This window comes from Acomys russatus, chromosome 16 (assembly GCF_903995435.1).
Source record: "Acomys russatus chromosome 16, mAcoRus1.1, whole genome shotgun sequence".
Classification (NCBI taxonomy): domain Eukaryota; kingdom Metazoa; phylum Chordata; class Mammalia; order Rodentia; family Muridae; genus Acomys; species Acomys russatus.
In genome coordinates this window covers 10,837,487-10,861,736 of record NC_067152.1, presented here as the reverse complement: position 1 = coordinate 10,861,736, position 24,250 = coordinate 10,837,487, and the positions used below count along the sequence as shown (strand labels likewise).

General features: G+C 44.3%; 1 protein-coding gene across 1 annotated transcript in view; it reads right to left on the bottom strand.

Moving 5' to 3' along the window:
• The window catches only part of Synrg (synergin gamma), a 68,026-nt gene that overhangs the window by 17,955 nt on the left and 25,821 nt on the right, over positions 1-24,250 (bottom strand). The window contains exons 12-15 of the mRNA XM_051158167.1: positions 19,967-20,079; positions 19,702-19,764; positions 12,241-13,167; positions 1,905-2,264 (exon numbers count right to left, since the gene is read on the bottom strand). Of these exons, the coding sequence (XP_051014124.1) occupies positions 1,905-2,264; positions 12,241-13,167; positions 19,702-19,764; positions 19,967-20,079 (1,463 nt within the window). The remainder of the gene's footprint in view (positions 1-1,904; positions 2,265-12,240; positions 13,168-19,701; positions 19,765-19,966; positions 20,080-24,250) is intronic.

Sequence of the window (24,250 nt, the reverse complement as noted above, 5' to 3'; positions counted from 1 at the left end):
TTTAAAGAAGTATTTAACTTAAAAAAAAAAAGTATTTAACTTACTAAAATGTTTTTATTAAATTTATTCATTTAATTTTATGTGTGAGTTTTTTTGCCTCTGTCTATATATATGTGTGTGCTATATGCATGTTTGGTGTCTATAGAAGTCGGGGTATTAGATTTCCTGAAACTGGAATTATGAATGGTTGTGAACCACCACGTGGATTCTGGAAAGCAAGACTCAAACCTTGGTCCTCTGCAAGAGAAAGTACTCTTAACCACTGGGCCACCTCTCTAGCCTATTTTTAAATAAATGTGTGTGTGTGTGTGTGTGTGCGCGCGTGCACACGTGCGTGCATTTGTGTGTACACGGAGGCCAGAGATGTAGGATCTTCCTTGCAGCTAGATTTACAGGCCGGCGTGCCAGATGTAGGTGCTAGGAACTGAACTTGGGATCCTTTGCTATACACTCTCTTAACCACCGAGCCTTCTCTTCAGACCCCGAACAGATCATTAAAAATGTATTCATGGCCGGAGAGATGGCTCAGCAGTTAAGAGCACTGACTGACTGACTGCTGCTCTTCTAGAGGTCCTGAGTTCAATTCCTGGCAATCACATGGTGGCTCAGAACCATCTATAATGTGATTTGATGCCCTCTTCTGGCCTGCAGGTGTACATGCAGATAGAGCACCATATACATAATACTAAACAAATGAATCTTTTTAAAAAATGTATTCATGGCTATGATGGCTCAGCAGGTAAAGACTCTTGCTGCCAAGCCTGACAAACACAGGACTCACATGATGGATGGAGAAAACAGAGTTCTAAAAGTTGTCCTCCGACCTTCACATGCATGCCCTGACATACGTGCCCACACACATACATAAATGTGTCTTCAGTGCCAGCATGGTGGTGCACGGCAGCACACGGGAGTGCTTAGGAGGCTGAAGCAGAAGATCAGGTGCTTAAGGTAATCCCCTGCTACACAATGGGTTTGGGGCCAGCCTGGGCCTGTGAGACCCTGTGTCAAACAAAACAAAATAAATATCACTCCTAGATCTGTAGCTGAATGCAGAACCACTGCCATACTGAACTTGGGGAATATGAGCAGAATTAATCTGAAAATCCATGTCTTTGCCTGTTTTAGATAACAAACTTTTTTTTTTTTTTTTTTTTTTTGTGAGACGGAGTCTCTCTATATAGTCCTGGAACTGGCTATGTAGACCAGGCTGGCCTTGAACACATAGAAGTGCCCCTGCCTCTGCCTCTGGAGTGCTGGGATTAAAGCTGTGTGCCACCATGCCCAGCTCATAGCACGCTTCTAAGTAAGTGAGAGGGAAGAAAACCCATGTTCTACTTGTTCTCTCTTAAACAAGCAGCTAGGAGGGGCAGTGGCCTGACTTCAGCACCAGGGAAAGGACTGCAGTCTCAGGCGTTGGAATATCTACTTCCTGCTAAACAAAGAGCCACTGTTTAATTTTTTTTAAAGGTTATTTTTAAAATTTATTTACTATGTATATAGTGCTCTGCCTGCATGTGTGCTTGCCCACCAGAAGAGGGCACCAGATCTCATTAGAGATGGTTGTGAGCCACCATGTGGTTGCTGGGAACGGAACTCAGAACCTTTGAAAGAACAGACAGTGCTCCTAACCTCTGGGCCATCTTTCTAGCCCCACCATCTTACTTTCAATTTTAAATTATTTTTTAGCTTTTGAGATAGTGCCTCATTATGTAGCCCAGGCTGGCCTGAAGCTTGCAGTACAACCTAGGCTGACCTCAAACTCTTGACCCTCTTGCCTTAGCCTCCTGAATGCTAGGATTACAGACATGCATCGCCATCCTGGTTTTAAGAACTGCCATTCTATTCTCAGGAAAGCATGTGTATCATTTCAGTGGAACAAGCCCATGGGAAGAAAATCTTACCTTGAACAGAAAGGTCAAAGGTTGCCAGCTCGCTTTTGATCATTTCTTCACTGGACTTCATTTTGCTCTGTGAATTGGCTACTAAAAAGTCAAATTTGCTGATTTTGGGCTTTTCACTCTGAAACTCTCCAAAGTCATCTGCGCCCTCCTTGGGGGTTTCGTGAGAGGCGATGCTGGACGCTGGACTTGGGCATGCGGTCTCTCGGCTCAGTTCCGCTATGGGCAGGTCCTGCCTCGTGAAATCCTGCAAGTCCCCACTTTCATACTCCTGCTCAGCGGCCTGAGGCATCACGTCTTTAAAGCTGGCGAAAGCTGGGAAGGGAGCCTCTGGAAGAGCGTCCTCACTGGCCGAGGCCGTGCCTTTGGAGAGAGATGACATGGTGATGTTTTCAGAACTGCCAAATGAGATCTCTTTCTTTTGAAGGTTTGAGGTGGCTGAGGAGGCCCCACTTCTTGCTGAGAGGGCAAATGGAGAGTTTTCTGCCCCGAGGTACGCATCACCCCTGTCTGGCCATTCGCAGCTTGTAAGTGTGCTCACTGCAAAATAGCTATACAGCTTCCAAAAGCAACGTGGTTTAAGTCCTCTACAGATACAAGGCAAGCAAGGCCCCACGATTAGAGGCAAGCTCCTAAGCTAGGCAAAATGCCTAGAACATTTCACCAGTCACACGCCATGCTGCAAAAACCACAGTCAGAGCTTGTACTAAAATTAAAGAGTTGGGCAGTAACATTTGATCTTTGAGAAGCTGTAATACTTTTTAGCTAGCATTTATATTTGATTATAAAGAATCCTTTTAGCTGGGCATGGTGGTGTGCACCTTTAATCTTAGCATTGGGAGACAGATCTCTGTGAATTTGAGGCCAGCCTGGTCTACATAGTTCCAGGCAGCAAAGAGACCCTGTCTAAAAAAAAAAAAAAACCAACACACACAAACACACACACACACACACACACAAAACCCCACAAAACAACAACAAAAATCCTTTCCATTATATACAAAAAATTACTATAAAGGTAGGTTACATAGCCATGTACATACTGTTTTGATAGAAAATTGAGATTATTTAATAAATTATTTTAAGCTTGAAAACAAACTTCTTACCTAAAACCAGTCTCCTTTTGTCTAGACTGTATTGGACAGTGTTTCTCTTAAGCACCATTATAGGAAATGTGATGAACTGAAAACCCAGTTTCTCAAAACAAAAAGTAAAAACCTTCCCATCCCTTTAATAAATTACATGCATGGAGTTTAACCAAGTAGCCACTTACCTCATTTTGATTTGGTCAGTTTGGATATCCTATTGCTGACATAGAATGTGTCAAAAACCCAAATCAACCTGAACTACTCTAGTCCTTAAAAAAAAAAAAAAAAAAAAAAAAAAAAAGAATGAAGGGCCTGGGTGGCAAAGCACACCTTTAATCCCAGGAGGCAGAGGCAGGAGGATCTCTTTGAGTTCTGGGCCAGCAAATGAAAAGTCTGAGGTCCTGCTGGGCTGTTTCTGCTTCAATAATGCATCCCCCCCCCACCCCCACTCACTGCAGAGGGAAAGAAGTAAAAGAAAGATGTGCCTGGCTAGGGGACGCACTCTCTTCTTCATATGCATTTAAATAAGTAAGCTGGCTGCAGTGGTGCATGCCTTCGATTACAGCACTCAGAAGGCAGAGGCAGATGGATCTCTAAGGCCAGCCTGGCCTATAAGGCTGTACTGGAAAATGAATGAATGAATGAATGAATGAATGATGAGGTACCAGAAGACACCAAATGCAGCTTTTCAGTCTGGACAGATCTAAATTTTTTCTTTGTTTGGTTTTTCGAAACCGGGTTTCTCTGTGTAGCCTTGGCTGCCTCAGACTCGCTCTGCAGACTAGGCTGGCCTCGAACTTATGGAGATGCGCCTGCCTCTGCCTCCCTCAGTGTTGTGATTACACAGTGTTGTGATTGCACAGGGCACTGCTGGCTTTGAACGCCTGGCAAACCCTCCCGTCTCAGAACCCTGGGACGCTCACCTATCAAGCAGAGGTGAGACTGTGTGTTTGGAAGGGCTGTGAGGACAATCAGCTGTGAGGATGTGTGTGGAAGACTGTTCAGTGCCTGGAGAAGAGCACGTGGAACAGCTTGAACTCGTTCTAGGTAAAAACAGAATGGCAACTCACCGTTTCAGTGGCGGTCCTAGGGAAAGCGGTTTTGCTCATTTTCTTCCCCTCTCCACCCTTCCGCCATACAGGGGATTTGAACCCTGGCCTTGGGCACACTAAGCAAGAGCCTGGCCACTGACTCACATCTCCAGCTCTCTGTTGAGACAAGCCCTTACTAACCAGCCTATGCTAACAGTGAACTCAAAGTCCCCCTGCTGCAGTCTCCGGGGTGGCTGGAATGACAGGCCTGTATCATCAGGCTGGCTTTCTAGATAATTTTCAAAAAGCAAAACCAGAGAAGCTGCCTATGGCTGGGTGGAGAAGCCCCTTTTATAGTAGGGCACTGGGTCAGTGCTAGAGGCACCTTATTTCTTTCTTTCTTTTTTTTACTGAATGTGAGGGGAGAAGGCCAGCCATCCTGATAACCACACACAGGACACACAAGGAATCCCAAGTTCTGTGACCCTGGGAGAAACGAGGCTGGTCCCTCCCCTTCCTTTCACAGCAACAATACATCACAGTTTAGAATAGATATGCCAGGCGTGGTGGCGCACACCTTTAATGCCAGCACTTGGGAGGCAGAGGCAGGCGGATAGATGTGAGTTCAAGGTCAGCCTGGTCTACAAAGGACCAGCCAGGACAGACAAGGCTACATAGAGAGACCCTGTCTCGCAAAACAAACAAAACAAAACAAAACAAGGATATGAGATTCCAGACTCTTCCACAGCTCTCCACCATCATTCTACACATCTCCCGACACTCTGATAAGAGCATTAAATTAATAATTGCAATGCTAGCTAGAGCCAACCGGGGGAAAAGCAAATCTCTTTTGCTGAATGATGGACTACTTTAAAGTTCTGCAGTACAAACTGCACCCTTCATGTGTGGCTTGCTTATTAAAGAGGAAAAATGGGGCCTGGAGAGATGGCTCAGTGGTTAAGAGCGCTGCCTGCTCTTCCAGAGGTCCTGAGTTCAATTCCCAGCAACCACATGGTGGCTCACAACCATCTGTAATGTGATCTGATGCCCTCTTCTGACATAAAGGACTCATATACAATAAATAAATAATTAAAAAAAAAATAAAAAGGAAAAATGATTCGGGTAACAGATCTATAGTGCAGAATGAATGAAGCAAGCCATGAGACAAGGCAGTTTCTTGGTCCCTCACTACAGTGTTTTCTCCTTTAGGTAGAAGGATCTAGCTGGGTCTAGGTGTCCAGGCTCCAATGAGGTGCCAATCAGAAGGCAGACGCAGTTAGACACAAGGCTAATTTATCAGGGGTACACTCAGCAGAACGCTTCACCACACACATATGTTTACCACTAGACCCGCCCAGAATGCTCTCTGGGCAAACAATATCAGAAATTGCTTCTAGTATCTTATCTATGATAGAAAGGATAGTGATTTTGTTTTAATGCAGACCAAAGATAACTTTATGGAAAGATAGCTCCAGTTCAAACACTGCAATCAAGTTGCTATGGTAATAAAAAGAGACCTTTTTTTTTTTTGCGCAATTACGCAACAAAAAATAAAGCCTTTAAAAAGAAAATCAAGACTGGCTCACGTAGGTAAAAGGTGTTAGAAGCAATGAGGATTGCCTTAGCTGAAGAGCTGGTTAGACGGTTAATAAGTACAAAGGTCTTCTCTGACGCTGACGGTTTTTACTTCTGCTTATTTACTGGCTACTTGTGGGGTGAAAAGTAACTAATTTGAAAGCGTAAGCACTGAGACCGGCATTACATAAGAAGCCAAAGCAGCTACACAGTACCCACCCCTAAGCCTCAGCATCTATACACAGTACAAACGCCAAATGTGCTCTTCTGCTATAACGAACACTGGTGAACCATTTTCTAAGAAAAATTTGGCACATTAGCTCATTGAAGGTAAGGGACAAACAAGGAAACTCCCCGTTTCCTTGTATTGGTAGCTCTTTCTGCTTAGCAATCTGGTTCTATGTAGTACTTTATAACGATTTAAAAAACGCTAAGTCCGGCATGAAGGACAGGAGCCCTGTCTGGAGAAAACGACACAGGATGTTATAACCGCTAAAGTGACCAGACAAGGCTTTACAGCCTCATAGTTGAATTCTGAAAATTGCAGGAGAAAAAGAAAATAGGGGAGTGGCCATAATAAAAGAAGGGTCACTACTCCAGCCCCCCTTCTCCGGCGAGCTCCTGGGCAGCGCTGAATAGAGCTGCAGCGGGGTACAGGTAACAGGCCAAACTATGTGCTTTCAAAACACACGGATTTGTTTGCAACCAGGAACTCACTATAACAAAGGGCAAAAGAATAAGAAGAACAATCCGGTTCCTGTCGTGGGACCAAACTAAGACGTGGCTTCTCTCCCACAGGCTGCTGACCCTACCAGGCTCTGTTCCTCTCCACTCTGAGTGCATGTTGTACATGAAAACAAGGCATTCCCAGGCATGCGAGCTGCTGCCACAGGACACAGAAGGGGAGACCCACCCCATGGATGTTTTCAAAAGCTGTGGGTGTATGCCTGACGGACTCTGAGTGACTGGCTTTTAAGGAAGGGGTTTAGAGGAAGAGAGGGGAAAGAATTCCATGCACAATTCCAGTATTCTCGAGCGGTCTACATGGCAGTAGCAGTATTTGCTGGCCTGAGGAGGGAAAAACAGTACAGATTTACCCTTCGTTTATCAATACAAGCCACAAAATATTTGAGTATTTTCATTTCTCCCCATTTTGGGCCTAATTCTCCCTTAGAGAATATTCTCCATTAACTGTCAATCCAGGTCTATGTTCTGCTAAGTCCCAAGCACCCCACTGTGCAACAGGCTACAAAACACTGCTGTGTGATCACCTTCCTGTGGTATTTTCTCATCTGTATAGGAACCTCCCTTTCTGTGTGTCTGCACTGACTCCTGTGATGCTTGGTTTAAATTGTATCTCCACACTGCTGGCATCTTTAGGTTTCTATGTCGGTGCTTTTCAATTTAGCAAAGAAAAACAGCAAGGATAAGAATACTAAACTCAGAGGCAGCTAGAAGCAAAGAAGACAGCAAGACTGTCCACGGACAGTCAGGGAGATTCCCCGCCTGGAGACAGCGCCCTAGCAGAGGGCCCAGCATCCATGCCAGGCAGCTCACAACTGGCGGCACCTCCAGCTCTGGCCAATGCAGCACCTGCATTCAAGTGCATAACCCTCCACACATAATTAAGCATAATAAAAATAATAAAAGTCCCATCAAAATGATACCAAATTGAAAAAAAAAAAAGATATCAACGAGCACAAAAGATAGCAAGTACAATGAAGGCTTTCTGGCTACCAAAAAGGAGAGAGAGCAGACACAAGAGGCAGGGCCTCCTGGGTACATACGGCCCTAAGTTCTCAGAATCCCTTAGCTGACATTTCTCAAACAGCTTATGAAAAGCACTCAAATGACACAACTGAGTAGAAGCCATTTGCAAGAGAAACAAAGTAATTTGGGCTGAGTGTACCTCAGTGGCAGGGCACTTGTTTAGCATGCAATAAATAAACACACATAAGTAAAAAACAGCTGGGCAGACATGTACCTATCATCCTAGCTACTCTGGAAGCGGAGGCAGGGGGTTGATTTAAACTGAGGAGTTCAAAAGCAACCTAGGCAGCATAGTGAGACCTTGACTCAAACAAAACAAACAAGTACAAATAAAAATAACTGCCAGGTGGTGGTGGTACTCTCCTTTAATCCTAGCACATGGGAGGCAGAGGCAGATGGATCTCTTGAGTTCAAGGTCAGCCTGGTCTACAGAGTGAGTTCTAGGACAGCCAAGGCTACACAGAGAAACCCCGTCTCAAACAACAACAACGACAGCAAATAGTAATAATAATAAAAAAAAAAATCCAATTCCTTCAGTTATTTTAGAAGCTAGCACAGTTTGTGTGACATTGCCAGCATTCTCTGTGACCTCACCTGTTTTCTCTGATAGTCAGCATGGATTCTAAGTGGCTACAGGACACCAGCATGTTTGGGGGATGTCTCATGCCCTGACAGAGACAAGCATTAGCCAACCATATCTTACCTGGCCTCAGGATAAATACCACAGTGTCATTTATTAGAACCTACAGCACAGAGCACAAGTCTTTAACACACACACTCTCCCCCCCCTTTCTCTCTCTCTCTCTCACACACACACACACACACACACACACACACACACACACAAAGATACTGTGTTATTATCATGTTAAACCTACTTTGCTAAAAATAATATGGTATCTAGACACAATGAGTTAGTTGTTGGACGAATGACAGTCATACCCAGGGACAGTCACTGATCATCACAAAGGAATTAAAGCATCCCAGTAGACTGCTCTGACTTTTGAGAATCTAGTGACAAAAGGAAGCCCAAGCCCCGTGAGGTCAGCGTCCCCTGGAGCAGCGCAGCGGTCACTAGCTGGAGGCTCATCTCCCCAGCTTGGTAGCAGCACATGGTTGAAATGCAGAGCATTTTGTACAAGGTTTTAACGGTGACCTCACAACTTTCAACACAGTATACATCGCAGATGGAAGGCTCTTCCTAGAGTAAATTTCACCTGACACCCGACTTTTTTCTTTTTTGGCATATCAAAGTGACCTTTAGACACCTACTCAAAATCCCCATTTTCATGAGTTTAATGTCCTTGAATTGTAAAAGACAACAACAACCCAAAACCTTCAGACCAGGTGTGAAAAGACTCATTTCCCTAGCCGGGCATGGTGGCGCACACCTATAATCCCAGCACTCAGGAGGCAGAGGCAGGTGGATCGCTGTGAGTTCGAGGCCAGCCTGGTCTACAAAGTGAGTCTAGGACAGCCAAGGCTACACAGAGAGACCCTGTCTTGAAAAACCAAAAAGAATTCTATTGCTAAGGTCCCTCCCTCTTATCCCATTCAAAAACGAAGCAAGCAATTTCCAAGTCTGGCTACTCGTGGCTAACTTTCTCTGGCCTTTAAGATTTTTATTAATTAACTGATTGATTGACTGTAGTGCTGGGATCAAACCCAGTGCCTTGTAAACACTCTATCACTGAGTCAGGCCAGAAAATGTTTGCTTAAACATGAAAACAGTTTAAAGTTTAGTTCTTTTGTTTTGTGGGCTGTTTTTGATTTTTAACATTTATTACTATTTTGTGTATAACATGTCTATGTGTGAACACAGTGTGCCATGTGCGAGTACGCAGGTCAGAGGATAACTCTGTGGCACTTGTTATGTCCTTCCACTCTTTCGTGCCTTTTTTTTTTTTCTTTTCTTTTCTTTTTTTTTTTTTACTGTCTTATTGTATACTCAGGCTGGCCTTGAACTCATGATGCTGTCTCTGCCTCATAAGAGCTGACATTACTGGTGTGTGTCACACTCCTGGCTAAGTAAGGACTGTTTATAATCTATTTCTACATATATTGATTTATTTGGTGCTGAGATTAAATAAGTACTCTGTAGATGCTAGCAAGCATGCTACCAACTAAGCTCAAGAACCTAAAGCTATACACTTCATTTCAGTGCCATATGAAAGACTCTGTCAAGGGGTTTACAAGGGCAAAGGTCAAATCATACCCTGCTTTCTCAGGAGGAAAAAAGAACCCAGTCTCAAGGGTTCATGACTTCAATATGATACCAGCCAGGTATTTCTTTGGTCTAACTCTGAAAAACATAAATTACACACATCCCCACACTTTCAAAATATGCCAAAGAATCGTTTATTAACACAGGACTTACAGATCGCAAGAGAGAGCGGTACAGAAGAGCTAGAAAGGACTCATCAGAGTAAGCATGCAGGCCAGTGTTTGCAGAGGAAGAAAATAAATCAAGTTCCAAACGGCACATTCACACAGAAGTGTATGTTGAAAAAGGACATCAGAAAAGCAGCCAAAAAATAATAAGGCGCTGATTAAAATACAAAGATTTTCCATGTCAAAAAGAGCTACTTCACAGGCAGGCAGCCGCAGAGGGCTTGCTGACTCTGAGGAAGTCACAGAGAAAAGTAAGCTCCTGCTGCCAGGGAAACACAGGATTTTAAAGACAGAGTCAAGATGCTGCTGTGTCGGAGAGAGTAAATTTAGGAGGGTGGGAAAGCAGCCTCTTTGAAATTATACGCAGCAAGGGCTCAAAGGGTTAAATGTAAGGATATGCAAAGAGAAACCAGGCAATGTCATTAGTGTATCCACCTTCATACAAAGAATAAACAGCACGGGTTAGAGACAGCGCCCCCTTCAGAGTTAAGTTAGGGTTTCCGAATGAGATTACAGTCCATAGACAATAATCATCCAAGTTTTGTTTTTGTTTTTGCTCCATCGGCCCATTTTTTATTTCTCCAGGATGTCCTTTTAACTCTCAGACTAAGAGAGCAAGAGATTCCACAGTAAATGGAAGGGCGAAATAAAGTCACAGTGCATTGAAGCTGTGCCTGCCGCTCGCTCTCTCTAATATATTAATTCATGCAGCAAGCTTGCTCTGTGACACACGGGCGCGCTGGTCAGCCACCAACCCATCTGAACAACCGCTCTGAAGGGGTGGCTGTCGCTCCTTCCCCACAGGAGGTTTACAGAGCAACAGGAGGAAACAATCTGCATTTAAGGTCTCCTCCCTCTGAAGAGAGCTCGCTTGAACATGACAGGTTCCATTCTGGGAATGACCCAAACATACAGAGAACACAAGCACAGGTTAGTTAACAGGTCCATTGGAATGAGCTTAGTCAAAAGCCAACCTCCCTTTCCCGAATAAAAGGTGGAAAAGGGCATCTGAAACCTGGATTAACTCATTTCACAAAGATACATGGTTTGGCACTGTGAAAGAATATAGATTCATTTTCAGAAAAATAGCCTCTAATTAATAACTTCAAAGTCCAAAGGCTAGTGCACGTGTTGTGAAATTGTTTTTTAAATAAAAATCAAATGCTGTCGTTTAAAAAACAATGCCCTTCGCAACCAAGTGTTCTGGCTCACACAAGCTCATACAAAAAAGAAGAATAAATCATCCCAGCAACAAATGGCAGTGAAGGAGAAAATAGAAGAAAAAAGGGGGAGAAACAGAGAGAAAATAACAGCGAGGGGGCAGAAGGAGCTCAGCCAGCCGGCTGCACAGGAAACCCCTCAGCCGGCAGCAGGCAGAACGTGGATCTTTGCTAACTCGCTTCCCATTCAAAAGCCAGCATAAGAAACCGCCAACGGTTCAGTAACAAAGGACGGACACCATTTGCCAATTTGAAATCTGTGGACTCTACAGCACTTGACAATGTCTGCTGAGCCTGTAAACTTGGAAGTGTCTTACCTGTCCCTCTCAGGTAAAGAAACAAACCCTGCAAGTGCACACTACGTTTTCTGGAATAATACAGTAATACTGAGATAGTTCTCATTATTAAAGGCCACAAAATAGTTTATCTTTCTATATACATACCAAAAAACCAAAACAAAATAAAAACTAGGACACTTGGGAATCTAGTTCTTGAGACAGGAAGTTGGACCAGATAATAAACTGCTACATGTAAAACCACACAGGGTTTGAAGAGGGCTCCCCTGCCTAAAAAAAGAGGGCTCCCCAGTAAGGGGTCCTCACACATCTTATCAGAAGTTAGTAGTTACCCTACCCTAGCATCTACAGGGTCATTACAACTTAATACTCACAGTAACACTGAAAACAGGCCTGCTCCCCGCCAGGCCCTGACACAAAAGTATCCCTAAGTGGCCTCTCTCCCTCTTCTCAGGGAAGCTGGCAAACTGCACTACAAGTGGGAAGAGCTTTTTCAATCTCTTGGCCTAGTAAGAGTCAGTTTCTGTAAATCAAACAAATACTACCTTAGCAATTCTAAATATACAAAAGAGAAGACCGAAGGGGAGGCGGGTGCCGCTGATCCCTCTCACAGGAATGAAGAAATACTGCGGATGCTGCGAAGTCTATAAAACTTCTGGCTATGTGGGGTTCACTGAGCAGTGGGTTTGTATGGGCCTCTCATACCGAGTGAGTATTGAGTTTCAAAACTAAAGACAGTTTGGCCATCTCTCTAAACTTCAGAGCAGCCAGAGTGCCCATAGATTAAAGTTTCCATGACATCACATTTAACCCTGCTTCAGATGGACAGACGGACGACCACAGACTAGTTATCACTAGAGAGCTGACAAGGTAACGGGCCAGAGCCTGTCTGTCAGTCAAACAATACCCACAGAGTCATCTCTGAAATCTACATCACCATCACCAGAGCAATCTCACCAATTCCTCACCTGCGGCAGGAGGATGTTGACCACTAACTGTTGGTAAATCCAAAGAGCTATCAGACATGACATGCTTAAGATCTCCTCCCACATCAGCCAGTTTCATGTCAAACTGAACAGAAAGAGCATCTTCAGAGTCCTCTTTGCCAACACTGCTGCCACCGATGGAGGGGAGGTCTAAAGACTTCACTGAGGCAGAGTCTTCTTTGGCGTGTCTGAAAGCCACCGCTTTCTCTCCCAGGGATTTGTCTGAGCTCGTGGATGAAAATTTACTGGAGTGGAAGTCAGCAAAGTCATCGTCACTCTTTGCAGAAGGAGTGTTCTCTTTGAATTCCTCGATGGCCAGTCCAGCTCCCTCTAGGGAAAGCTGTTTGAAGACATCGTACTTGGTAGACACGGCAGGTGGGTTCTGTGCGCCCTCCACTGTGCTGCTGGCCAAGGGGCTGGCACTTGCCTCCTCTCTGAGGGCGTCATATTTGTCGTCTGCTTTTGGCTCAGATGAAATAGAGCTGTTACCAAAAGCCATGAAATCCGCAAAGTCGTCCGGCTCCCCAACAGATGCAGGATTCGAATACTCCCCGAAGAGGTTGAACTCCCCAAAATCATCTGCCAAGCTACAAGTTTTAGTGGATGCCAGTGCTGCTGAGGCTGCCGCAGCACCTGGCAGCTGGGGTCTCGTGGAAACTGACGTGCTAACTGCAGCTGAAAAGGGCACCGGTTTCTCAACACTGCAATTCACCGAAGAGAACATATCTAGGTCTGCTAAGTTCAGGGGGGTTTTTGCCTGTGTCTGTCTCTGCTGGGCAGCTCCAGAGGGAAAGGCTGCTGGGAAAGCGTCTTTTGTTGGTGGCTCTAGGGGTGACACGCTATCGGCGGTCTTGAAGTCGGTGAAGCCGTCATCGGCTCCTGTGGATCTGAAATCGGCAAAGCTCTCTCCTGAAAGAAAAAAGTGCAGTGAGTTAAAGGCCAGAGCTGAAGATCACTTAGTATGTGTGTATTAAACTGAGGTGTCATCTTGTAGGTTTCCCCCTTGGCTTGACAGTAACCATAACCCACACTCTGTCAGGCTACTTGCTTGCCCATCAAAGCCACTGATATGCAAACTGACAAGCTCTGCTCAAGAGTCTCTCCTCCTTTGGCCAGAACTGAACCAGAAGCTGGAAGGCTGCTCTGGGTGACTGTAGTAGTAGCCCTTTATAGATGAAATGTTACATAGTTTTAAACAAAGTCACAGGTATCAATGAAGTGTGGAGGACAGTCTTGCATCTGATATTGGGAATGTACAACTCTGAACAACTAAGCACCTAGTTCCCAGCACTTGGGAAGCTGAGAAAGATCACAAGTTGAGGCCAACTTGGGCTACATAACAAGACCAGGTCTCCAACACACCAACCAACTAATCAACCAACCAATGATGTATCCGCCACCACCACCAAATAAAAGCAACCAATTAGCAGAGGCTAGCAGTGTAGCTCAGCGCTCAGTGCTCAATGGGAAAGCTCATGCATCGTACAACCATGACCTAGGTTCAATGCTGAGCGCACGCGCACACACACGCACACACACACACACTGACACACATGCACACTGCACACACAGGAACAAAAAGTGTTAGATAGATAGGATATAACGTAGTCTCGTTCAAGTACACTGACATTAATTTGAAGACATTTTTGCAAAAATCTTTGACAAAAATAACTACTTATTTGAAAAGCAAGTTAAGTGCCCTAGAGAAGAGCATTATAAAAACTTAAAAACCTGCTAGCTGCTGTTAGGTGTGTGAGTGTGATGTGCACTTGTGGAGTTCAGAGGACAGCTCTGGGCATTGGCTCTGTGTTTTCCCCTTTGTTTTTATTCTGAGGGCAGAATTCAGGCCGCCAGGTTCTTCAGCAAGCATTTTTATCCTCCGAGCCATTCTTTTCTAGCCCCTGAGGACTTATTCTTTAAACTCTGGAACCTTGAATCTTATTAAGGTTTCCCTTCTTCACTCGCATCTAATCCTGTCACTCACAATCACAATGTCAGGGTGCTGGTGACCTCAGTTTTCTTACAGTGTCTGAAGGTCTACAATGAACCCGACTAGGATAAACCATTTAATGAACCCAGAATAGACCAAACATGAACATTGCGCCATGCCATCCATGACTGCCACTTCTGGAGATTAAAAAAAAAAAAAACAAACCAAAATTTGTTTATTTTCTTGTTTTCGTTTTTCAAGACAAAGTGTTTCTCTATGTAGCCCCAGCTGTCCTGGAACTCCCTCTGTAGACCAGGCTGGCCTCAAACCAAGAACTCAGAGATTCACCTGCCTCTGCCTCCCAAGTGCCAGGATTAAAGATATGTGCCTACATCCCCTGGCTTTTTTTTTTTTTTTAATAGAGACAATCTATCTTTGTTTTGTAGTTCAAGCTAGCCTAGAATTCACTAGATAGACCAAGCTGGCCTTGAACTTGTGCACTCCCCTGCCTCTACCTTCTGAGTGCTGGGATTCCCGGCACGTGCTGCCATGTCTAGCTTCTTATGCTTTTTTTTGGAGACAGGGTTTCTCTGTGTAACCGCTCTGGCTGTCCTGGAACTCACTGTGTAGACCTGGCTGACCTTATACATTTTTTTAAAAATCATTTTTCCTAAAAATGAAACATAGATGCATATGAACCATAAAAATGTACTTAAAACCCAAACCCTAAAATCAGTTTCTAAAACCGACACCAAGGAAGACGGGCTTTAAGCCTACCATGCCTGATGCCTGACCTGCACAGCTAGACACAGTGTGCTTTTTCTCTTACTCTGATACTGAACTTATTTACTAGCAAAAGTCATCAACACAAGCCCTCCCATAATACTAGAGACATATGAGAAAGAGGAGCAGCCTTCAGGTTCCTATACCTTTTGTTTTTAAGACATAACATTAAACACCATTACATAAAAAGGTCAATTTCACAAATTGACAGGAAATACAAATGTGAAAATTACACTAGGGTTTTAGAGCTGCATCATGCCATCCATGTGTTTGTGTTCTTTCTATAAATGAAAAGGTAGTTAGTAAATTTTTGTTGTTGTTGTTGTCATTTTGGGTTTTTGAGGCAGGGTCTCATGTGGTATCCCAGGCTGACCTTGAACTCATGGCAATTCTCCTGCCTCACCCTCACAATGCTTCAATTAGAGGCATGGGCTAGTATGTCCAGATCATGGCCTAAATACATTTTTGATGTGTTGCTTTGAAATATCTGTGAAATTGACAGCTTTTGATTTTTAACACAAACCACACAGCAAACTAAACTTACTGATGATGAACTGTAACTTTTTCCATCAGAAATGTAAACTGGGTGAAAGGGTTAAAAGGAAATGAAAAAAGGGGTTTAAAACTTTCAAAGCAAAGAGAATATTTCAGCAAGTAATCTAGCTGGGAGTGGGTGTGTTATTCCACTGGCAGCTTTCTAACTAACTTGGGGATTCTTGAGGCTCCTCCATTGATTTTTGTAACTTTTTAGGCCCTGGGAAAATTTCAAGGGAGCATTGGCTGCAGCTCTGATAAGAGCATTTTTCAGACCTTTTGGATAGTTCTGGTTTGACCTGTCACTCAGCTCTGAGCTGCAGTCCTGGGGAGGCTCTACGTCACAGGACACTTGCTGGGCATTAAGCACCCACTCCCCATGGTTTTTGGTGCAAATGTGCTACGCAGCAAGGAAGGCCTTGTGCTTCTTATCCTCCTGCCTCCACTTTCCAAGTGTCTGTATCCCAAATGGCCCAGCCCGAGGATTTAAAGAAAAAAAAAACATTTACAAGAATAAAACACTCTCTCCTAAATTGGACAAAGTTAGTAACGCAGAAGGCTTTAAAGCAAGTGAAGGGGAGAGAAATGAAAGCAGGCAAATAAAAAAGACAATGCTAGGCCTCAGCTCAGGACCAGGAAGCAGGACTGAGGCCCGTTTACATTTTGGGCATCACTACCTTTTCCTATTGTCTCTAATGAGAATACTGTTTACAGGGCTAGAGAGATGGCCTAGCAGTCAAAAGCAGACTGGTCTTTCAGAGGACCTGGATTCAGTTCCCAGCCCCCACATGGCTGCTCACAACTGTCTGTAACTCCAGTTCCTGGAGATCCTCTTCTGGCCTCTGTGGGCACCAGGCTCAATGTGGTACATAGACAGACACATAGGCAAAACCACTTATAGACATAAAGTAAAAATTTAGATGTTTACATCATGATCCTTAATACTGTATCACATGAAGAATGCTGACATTAAACCAGGCTCTACTCAAAACTTGCCTGCGATGAAATAAACTCAAGATTTTTTTTTTTAAGATTTATTTATTTATTATGTGTGTATACAGTGTTCTGCCTGCATATATGCCTGCAGGTCATAAGAGGGCAGCAGATCTCATTACAGATGATTGTACGCCACCATGTGGGAATTGAACTTAGGACCTCTGGAAGTAAGAGCCAGTGCTCTTACCTGCTGAGCTATCTCTCCAGCCTGAAGTCAAGATTCTTCTAAGGTTCACATTTGAGTGCCTAGTGCCTCACACAGATATGGAGGAAGAACTAGTGCTCACATCCTAAAGGCTTGGATGAAACACAGGAAAGTGTTGCTGGAACTTACGATCTATGAGAGACTGACTTCTAAGGCGGTCCCTCCTGTGTAGCGGTGCTGGTGCAGTAGATTATCTACCACACCTCCCTTACTCTTTTATACTGTCTCCCACTCCAGGCAAAGTGTAGACATCAGCTTTGAGCACCAAGTACATAAAGGCAGAACATACATAGGGCAGTACATACACAGGAGGCAATTCCAATTAGAGCAGACACATTTCACAATATACAGAGTTAAGGGTTAGGATATAACCTATGGATTACTTACACTACAGGCCATGTTTAACCACACACAGTAACTTCTCTCTCTCTCTCATACACACACACACACACACACACACACACACACACACACACACCCCTCTCTACCTTTCTCATTAAATCCTAACCAATTTTGAAAATCTTGACCAATGGTGACGAGTCAAACACAGTACAGTAATTGACCTCTCCTTCTTATACAAGTGAATTAATGTCTGACTCATTCACTCACTCTTACTCAGCAGTGCTGGGGATGAAAACCAGGAGCCTGCCCATGCATTCTAAGTAGTCACTCTACACTGAGCTACATCTCAGCTCGGAAGCTTTGGAATGACACTTGGTATCCACTTTGTGCCATACAGAACTCATGTGCCAACCAGGTAGGTTTGGTAAAATGCTAGTTAGGCTGAAGTCTTGCTTGCCTCCACTTTGTTGGGTTTTTTATTTGTTTGTTTATTTGTTTTAAGATTTATTTATGCTGGGCAGTGGTGGCGCACACCTTTAGTCCCAGCACTTGGGAGGCAGAGGCAGGCGGATTGCTGTGAGTTCGAGGCCAGCCTGGTCTACAAAGCAAGTCTAGGACAGCCAAGGCTACACAGAGAAACCCTGTCTTGAAAAACAAAAAACAAAAACAAAAACAAACAAACAAAAAGATTTATACAGTATTTTGCCAGTATGTGTGCCTACAGGACAGAAGAGGGCACCAGATCTCATTATAGGTTGGTGTGAGCCACCATGTGACTGCTAGGAATTGAACTCAGGACCTTTGGAAGAAGAGACAGGGATCTTAACCTCTGAGCCATCTCTACAGCCACCCACTTTGTAGTTTTAGATAAATACAATGTTTCCATTTTTGGAATGGTATTTAGTTCTGGAAAAGTATTAAGTAGGTAGGACTGTGTAGCTAGTGAGGAGAAATCCTCAGAAGGTATATTTCCTTGTTAGCCGTGCTGCCCTGCACTCAGGCTTTCTGTGGGAAAAACAGATGGACTCTTACATGATGCCAGTGGCTCTCTAGCTGCCAGACGGTGTCACACCCCACCTCTGTGAGTGTGGAATGCCTTGTCCCTGCCTTATGATACATTCTGCCCGGTCACAGCTGTGGTTTCCTGCTGTTTCCCAGGCTGGCTTTGAACTTGCTAGGCACTGCGGACGAGCCTGAGCTTCTGAAAGTCCTGCCTGGGCCATGTTGAGATTTTCAGGCTCCACTTGCCTGGCTCACTAGAGCCAGCTTTTTTAAAAATTAAATTTAGGTTTATTTATGTATTTCTGTGTATATATGCACACATACATACACACACAAGGGGGCACAAGTACATGCATGCTACAACACGCATATCTGTCAAGTTCACAGATGACTGGCAGGAACTGTTCTCTTCTTTTACCATGTAGATTCTGGTGACAGCACTCAGGTTGTCAGGCTTGGCAGCAAGCATCCTTAACTACTGAGCCATCTCAGCTGCCCCAGAACTGTTTCGAGTAATGGTATTCGACAGCGTTTTTCTCTCCAAATGATGGATGAGAAACCAAGAAAACAAAAATGATGCCAAGTACCATACCAGGAACTGATTTAGAGAGTTTGGATTAAGACTGGTGGCTGCTTTCTGCCGTCCACAGACAAGCAGTGTGAGCAGCCTTTGGGAATGCCAGCATAGAACAGTCACAGCTGCTGTCTCTGATGCTGGTTCTCAGTTGCCTGGTAGATCCCACAGACAGCAACACACTGTTTTCAGAGGACATTTGCTTGGATTTTGAGAAAGTACCTCACAATAACTGAGCCACAGTGCCTCATGTTAATTTCAGGGCTCCTAGGATTATCCCTGTCCCAGGCAACAGTGCTCTACTCAGCTGGCCACTCACTCACTGAGCACCGCAGCAACCATCCAGGACTTCTGAATTAAAATACTCACAGTCTCAGAATGCGTTACAACTATTACTATGTATAACAACAACAACAACAACAACAACAATAATAATAATAATAATAATAATAATAATATCAATTTCGTTTTAGCTGGTCATGGTGGCACACACCTTTAATCCCAGCACTTGAAGGGCAGAGACAAGTGCGTCCCTGTGAGTTTCTAGCCAGCCAAGCCTACCTAGTGACTCTGACAGGTTCTCACTAGGTAGCCCAGGCTGGCTTAGAAGTAGCTAAGTAGCCCAGATTTCCCCACAACATGCAGCAATCCTTCTGTCTATGCCCCACAGGCGCTGCAATTACAGATGTGTGCAATAACATCTGGTTTACCATTTAAAAAAACATTTCATTTTTCCTCTTAAAAAGATACATACAAGCCGGGGGGTGGTGGCGCACGCCTTTAATCCCAGCACTCGGGAGGCAGAGGCAGGTGGATCGCTGTGAGTTCGAGGCCAGCCTGCTCTATAAAGTGAGTCCAGGATGGCCAAGGCTACACAGAGAAACCCTGTCTCGAAAAACAAAAACAAACAAACAAACAAAAAAAGATACATACAATTTATGAATCTCACTAAAAACAAAAACTTCTTACAGGGTTGGGGGATGTAGCTCAGTGGTAAAATACTTGTTCAGCATGCATAAGGCACTGGGTTTCCCCTCAACACGGCAAAAGGAAAAAAGAAACGCAATCCAAACTTACCCAAAGGCTTACTCTCTGTTGTTTGCTCAAGCTCCCTGAAAGCACTGTATTTATCTCCAGACTCTGCGACAGAGAGACAGAAACTCATTACGGTGAGGAATCTAGCGATCGCAGTCAGAGAAGCACGGCACACTGGGCTGAGCAAATGCAGTCAACGTGTGGCACAGCATCTGACATACTCAATAAAAAACCTGCTGCTTAAAGATTTATACAACTTAATTAAAAGTTACTGCTGCAGATTTATCAGCTGACGAACCGCTTTTACCTCCAAATGAAGCCGGCTTTTCAGAGGGCTTGTCAGTGGAAATCCCTTTAAACACTGCGTATTTATCTGTGGAGGCTTTAGCTCCAGGAAGCGGTATCAACAGTGATGGAGCACTACAAAAGAGGAGGGAAGTATTACTGATCGGACCACTGAGTGCTCCCTCAGCACCACACAGTGCTTAGACGCAGCTAGAAGTCTCGGTTGTCTGCCCTTTCTTTCCCTCCCCTCTTTCTGAAAAAATATGACTTATGTCTGTCAGGCATAGTGGTGCACACCTTTAATTTTAGCACTAAGAGGCAGAGGCAGGTGGATCTCTATGAGTTGGATGCCAGCCTGGTCTACAGAGTGAGTACCAGGACATCTAGAGATATATAGGCTCTGTCTCAAAATCAAACAAACAAGATGTGTATGTCTTTGTGTATGCCATGTGTATTCAGCCATTGTACACCTACCTAGAGGCCAGAAGAGGCCAGGAGCTAGAGTTACATGCAGTTATGAGCTGCCTGACATGGGGACTGGGACTGGAACTTACCCTGATATTAGCTGTATTCATTCTGTGGGGCAGACAGACTGCCTGGGAAAAATCACAGACAAAAATGCAGAGCAAGCTAAGGAAAACAACAAACTCCAAAATTCTTTACTGAAGCTAAGGCTGACATCTGTGGGAGTGAGAGGGGAGTTAGGCCCACTCCTTCTGCTTTCTTTCTTTCTTTTTCTTTCTTTCTTTCTTTCTTTCTTTCCTCCTCCGCCACCACCTCTTCCTCCTCCTCTTTCTACTTCTTCTTCTTCTTTTTTCTGTCTTTGGTTTTTCGAGACAGGGTTTCTCCGTGTAGCCCTGGCTGTCCTGAACTCACTTTGTAGACCAGGCTGGCCTTGAACTCACAGTGACCCGCCTGCCTCTGCCTCCTGGGTGCTGGGATTAAAGGCGTGCACCACCATGCCCGGCTGCTTGTAATCATTTTCTTGACTAAGGAGGAGTGATATCTACACTGATGGTCTAAGCGTCTGGTTAAGCCACTGAAAACAGACCATTAAAGAGCACCAATGTCATATGGTTTTAACTTACAGTTCACAATAATTTAACAGTGAGCTCTTCCAAAAATGTATACTTAATATTTAAAGATAAATTACAACCAGCTAACATAAGACTTCTCTAAAATGGACTCAGCCTGGAGAGGTGGAACAGTTACAATAAAAGCCTCTTTGTAAAATGTTCTTCAAACCAAGATGTAAAATCTGCTTTTGATCCTTGCCAGGACATGCAGACATCCGATAAGCAACAGAACACACATTTTTACAAGGATCACACCAGTGGTCCCAGAGAGCAAAACAACAGTCACTTCAAAAGTAGATGAAGATAGGTTTATCTGTGCACTTTTTTTTTCTGGACTGAAAAATAGTGTAATGAGTAGCATCTTCGTAGGCAATTCTTGGAAGGCTTAAACACACTGTAGAAGCATTTCTTTTTCCCTCTTATCAGACCCAGGCAGCTCCCTGGGAGAACAACCTTTACATATGAATGACTACATTTCCCCACCAGCTAGTGTCATTCAGCACCACAGCACAAGATAGAAAAATGGATTTCTATTGAGGTCTCTGCCCTGCAGCAAAAACCTTTCCACAGTCATTTAAATCTTCTTATCAGTGGCCCACAACCAAGGTAAAATCCAGGCTGTCCCACACGCATTGTAATGGGGGTCCACTGTGTTTCAAGACTTACAGGCATCGAATATTAAAATTTCACATCACTGCCACAGAGCTGCTACTATCTGATCTTGACAAATGTAACAGCTTATCATCTATATGTATAGGTGGATGCTTCTACAATTCCATAAATAATTAAAGTATAGCTCACTGACCAGAATGTTACATAGAAATACAGGTAATTGGTGTTTAAGGACAAAAAGCCCAGGAAGCTGGATGGCCTGCCTGCTTTTCGTAACCATCCAATTTTAGCTATGGTCTTCTAAAAGCTCAGTGGCAAAATCTTTCTGCTAAATGTGACATTTAATTGAATGTAATTAATTTTAAAATTATATTCACAGAATTGGACACAAAGAGACACTGCAGAGTAACAAAACGGCGCTGATGGAAATCAACAGAGATCAGTTCCGCTGACACACACTAATTATATGTGCACCACAAATCAGTGTTTCATTCCAGGCCTCTCTCTAGAGCTGTTATTTTTTTTAAAAAGAAGGCTGTAATCACCATCAGAGTGTTTATGCCGGTTATATATAGCAGTTATTATGTTTTATACATGAAAATAGTCATTTCTGCTCTTTAAGGGAATACTCAAGTGAGAGAGACACATTGTTTTAAAATGTGAGAATCTGCATTCCACTGAAACCGCAGGACTGAGAACCCGGCCACCAAGGAACACATTTTGGTCTCCCCCAGAGAGTCTACCTCTACCTCCATGTGTCCTGGCAGGGGTCAGAGAGAGGAAGGAGACCACTGTTTCAACTGCAGTGTCTGGACAAGGGAACTGTCACTCTTTTTTTTTTTTTTTTTTTTTTTTTTTTTTTTTTTGGTTTTTTGAGACAGGGTTTCTCTGTGTAGCCTTGGCCATCATGGACTCGCTTTGTAGACCAGGCTGGCCTCGAACTCACAGCGATCCGCCTGCCTCTGCCTCCCGAGTGCTGGGATTAAAGGCGTGCGCCACCACGCCCGGCTTTTTTTTTTTTTTTTTTTTTTTTTTTAGTTTTTTGAGACAGGATTTCTCTGTGTAGCCTCGGCTGTCCTGGACTCACTCTGTAGACCAGGCTGGCCTCGAACTCACTGAGATCCGCCTGCCTCGGCCTCCTGAGTGCTGGGATTAAAGGCGTGCGCCACCACTGCCCGGTGTGACCGTCACCCTTGATGGAAGAGCACACACAGAAACAGGAAATGGCCTTGGTTTTCATTCTAACTTGGCTGTTGCTGCATCTTCTCTGCACCGGCTGGGGGCTGACCTCACAGTCTCATTGAATTGGCTAGTGTGTAAGGAGCTGGTACCAGCAAAGGACATGAAGGGACGAGAGGGGTCACTGCTCCAGGCTTTCAAATCCCTGGAATGGAGCAGTGGGCCTTTGCATAAACAAAGGTCTTATGGAATAGGGGTAGGGCATTAAAACAAGGAGGGGGGCGGATAAAAAAAATCTGAGGGCTGGAGAGATGATTCAGGCAGTTCAGACTGAGTCGTGAGAGCTTAAGAGACAGTGTAGGGGGCAGGAGAGATGGCTCTGAGGTTAAGAGCACTGTCTGCTCTTTCAGAGGTCCTGAGTTCATTTCCTAGCAACCACATGGTGGTTCATAACCACCTGTAATGTGATCTGATGCCCTCTTCTGGCCTGCAGGTGTACATGCAGGCAGAGCTCTGTATATATAATAATAAATAAATAAATTAGAAAGAAAGAAAGAAAGAATGAATGAATGTAGGCACCCAGATGACCCTGAGCTTCTATGTGGCAGCAACTGTGGATTTTGGTCTATATTTCCAGTGTTTCACCTGAGGGTCTGGCATATAGCAGCAGCTAAGTAAACACATGACGAATGGATTTGTATGTGAGCACGAGTGCAGACTTTTAGACAGGAGAAAAATATTTTCATTCAAGGGGAACATGGAGGTGGTGAAATGAGAGCTGCACAGGGGCGGGAGAGAGGGCTCAGCGGTTGGGAGCACTGACTGCTCTTCCAGAGGACCTGAGTTTGAGTCCCAGCACCCACACGGTGGTTCACAGCTGCCTGTGCCTCCAGTTCCAGGGGCTCCAGCACCTTCACACAGATGCACATGCAGGCTAAACACCGATAAATATAAAATATAAATAAATTTTTAAAAGGTACATGCACTGCTGTGTTGGAGGATAAATGATGACAGGAAGATGACGCAACAAACGATTCCAACAGCAGCTGGACATGGTGGCCTTAGCCCGTCGGAGGTAGAGGCGTGAGGACAGCTGTGAGTGCAAGGCTAGCCTGGTTGACCCAGCAAGTTACAGGCCAGCCAAGACTATATAGCAAAAAAACTTAAAAAAAAAAAAAAAATCAAACTAGGAGCAGGAGAGACTACTCATTTGTTAAGAGCATTTCCTGTTTTCCCAGAGGACTCAACTTCAGTCCCCAGATCCCTTATCAGCCTGCAACTTAGTGCCATGGGATCTGACACCCTCTTCTGTCTCCCTGGGCACCTGCACATATGTGGCATATATTTACATAGACATATAGACACAGGCAGACAGACCCACATACACGCACTTTAAACATTTACCCACAAATTATAACTTCATCGAATGAAAGACCTTT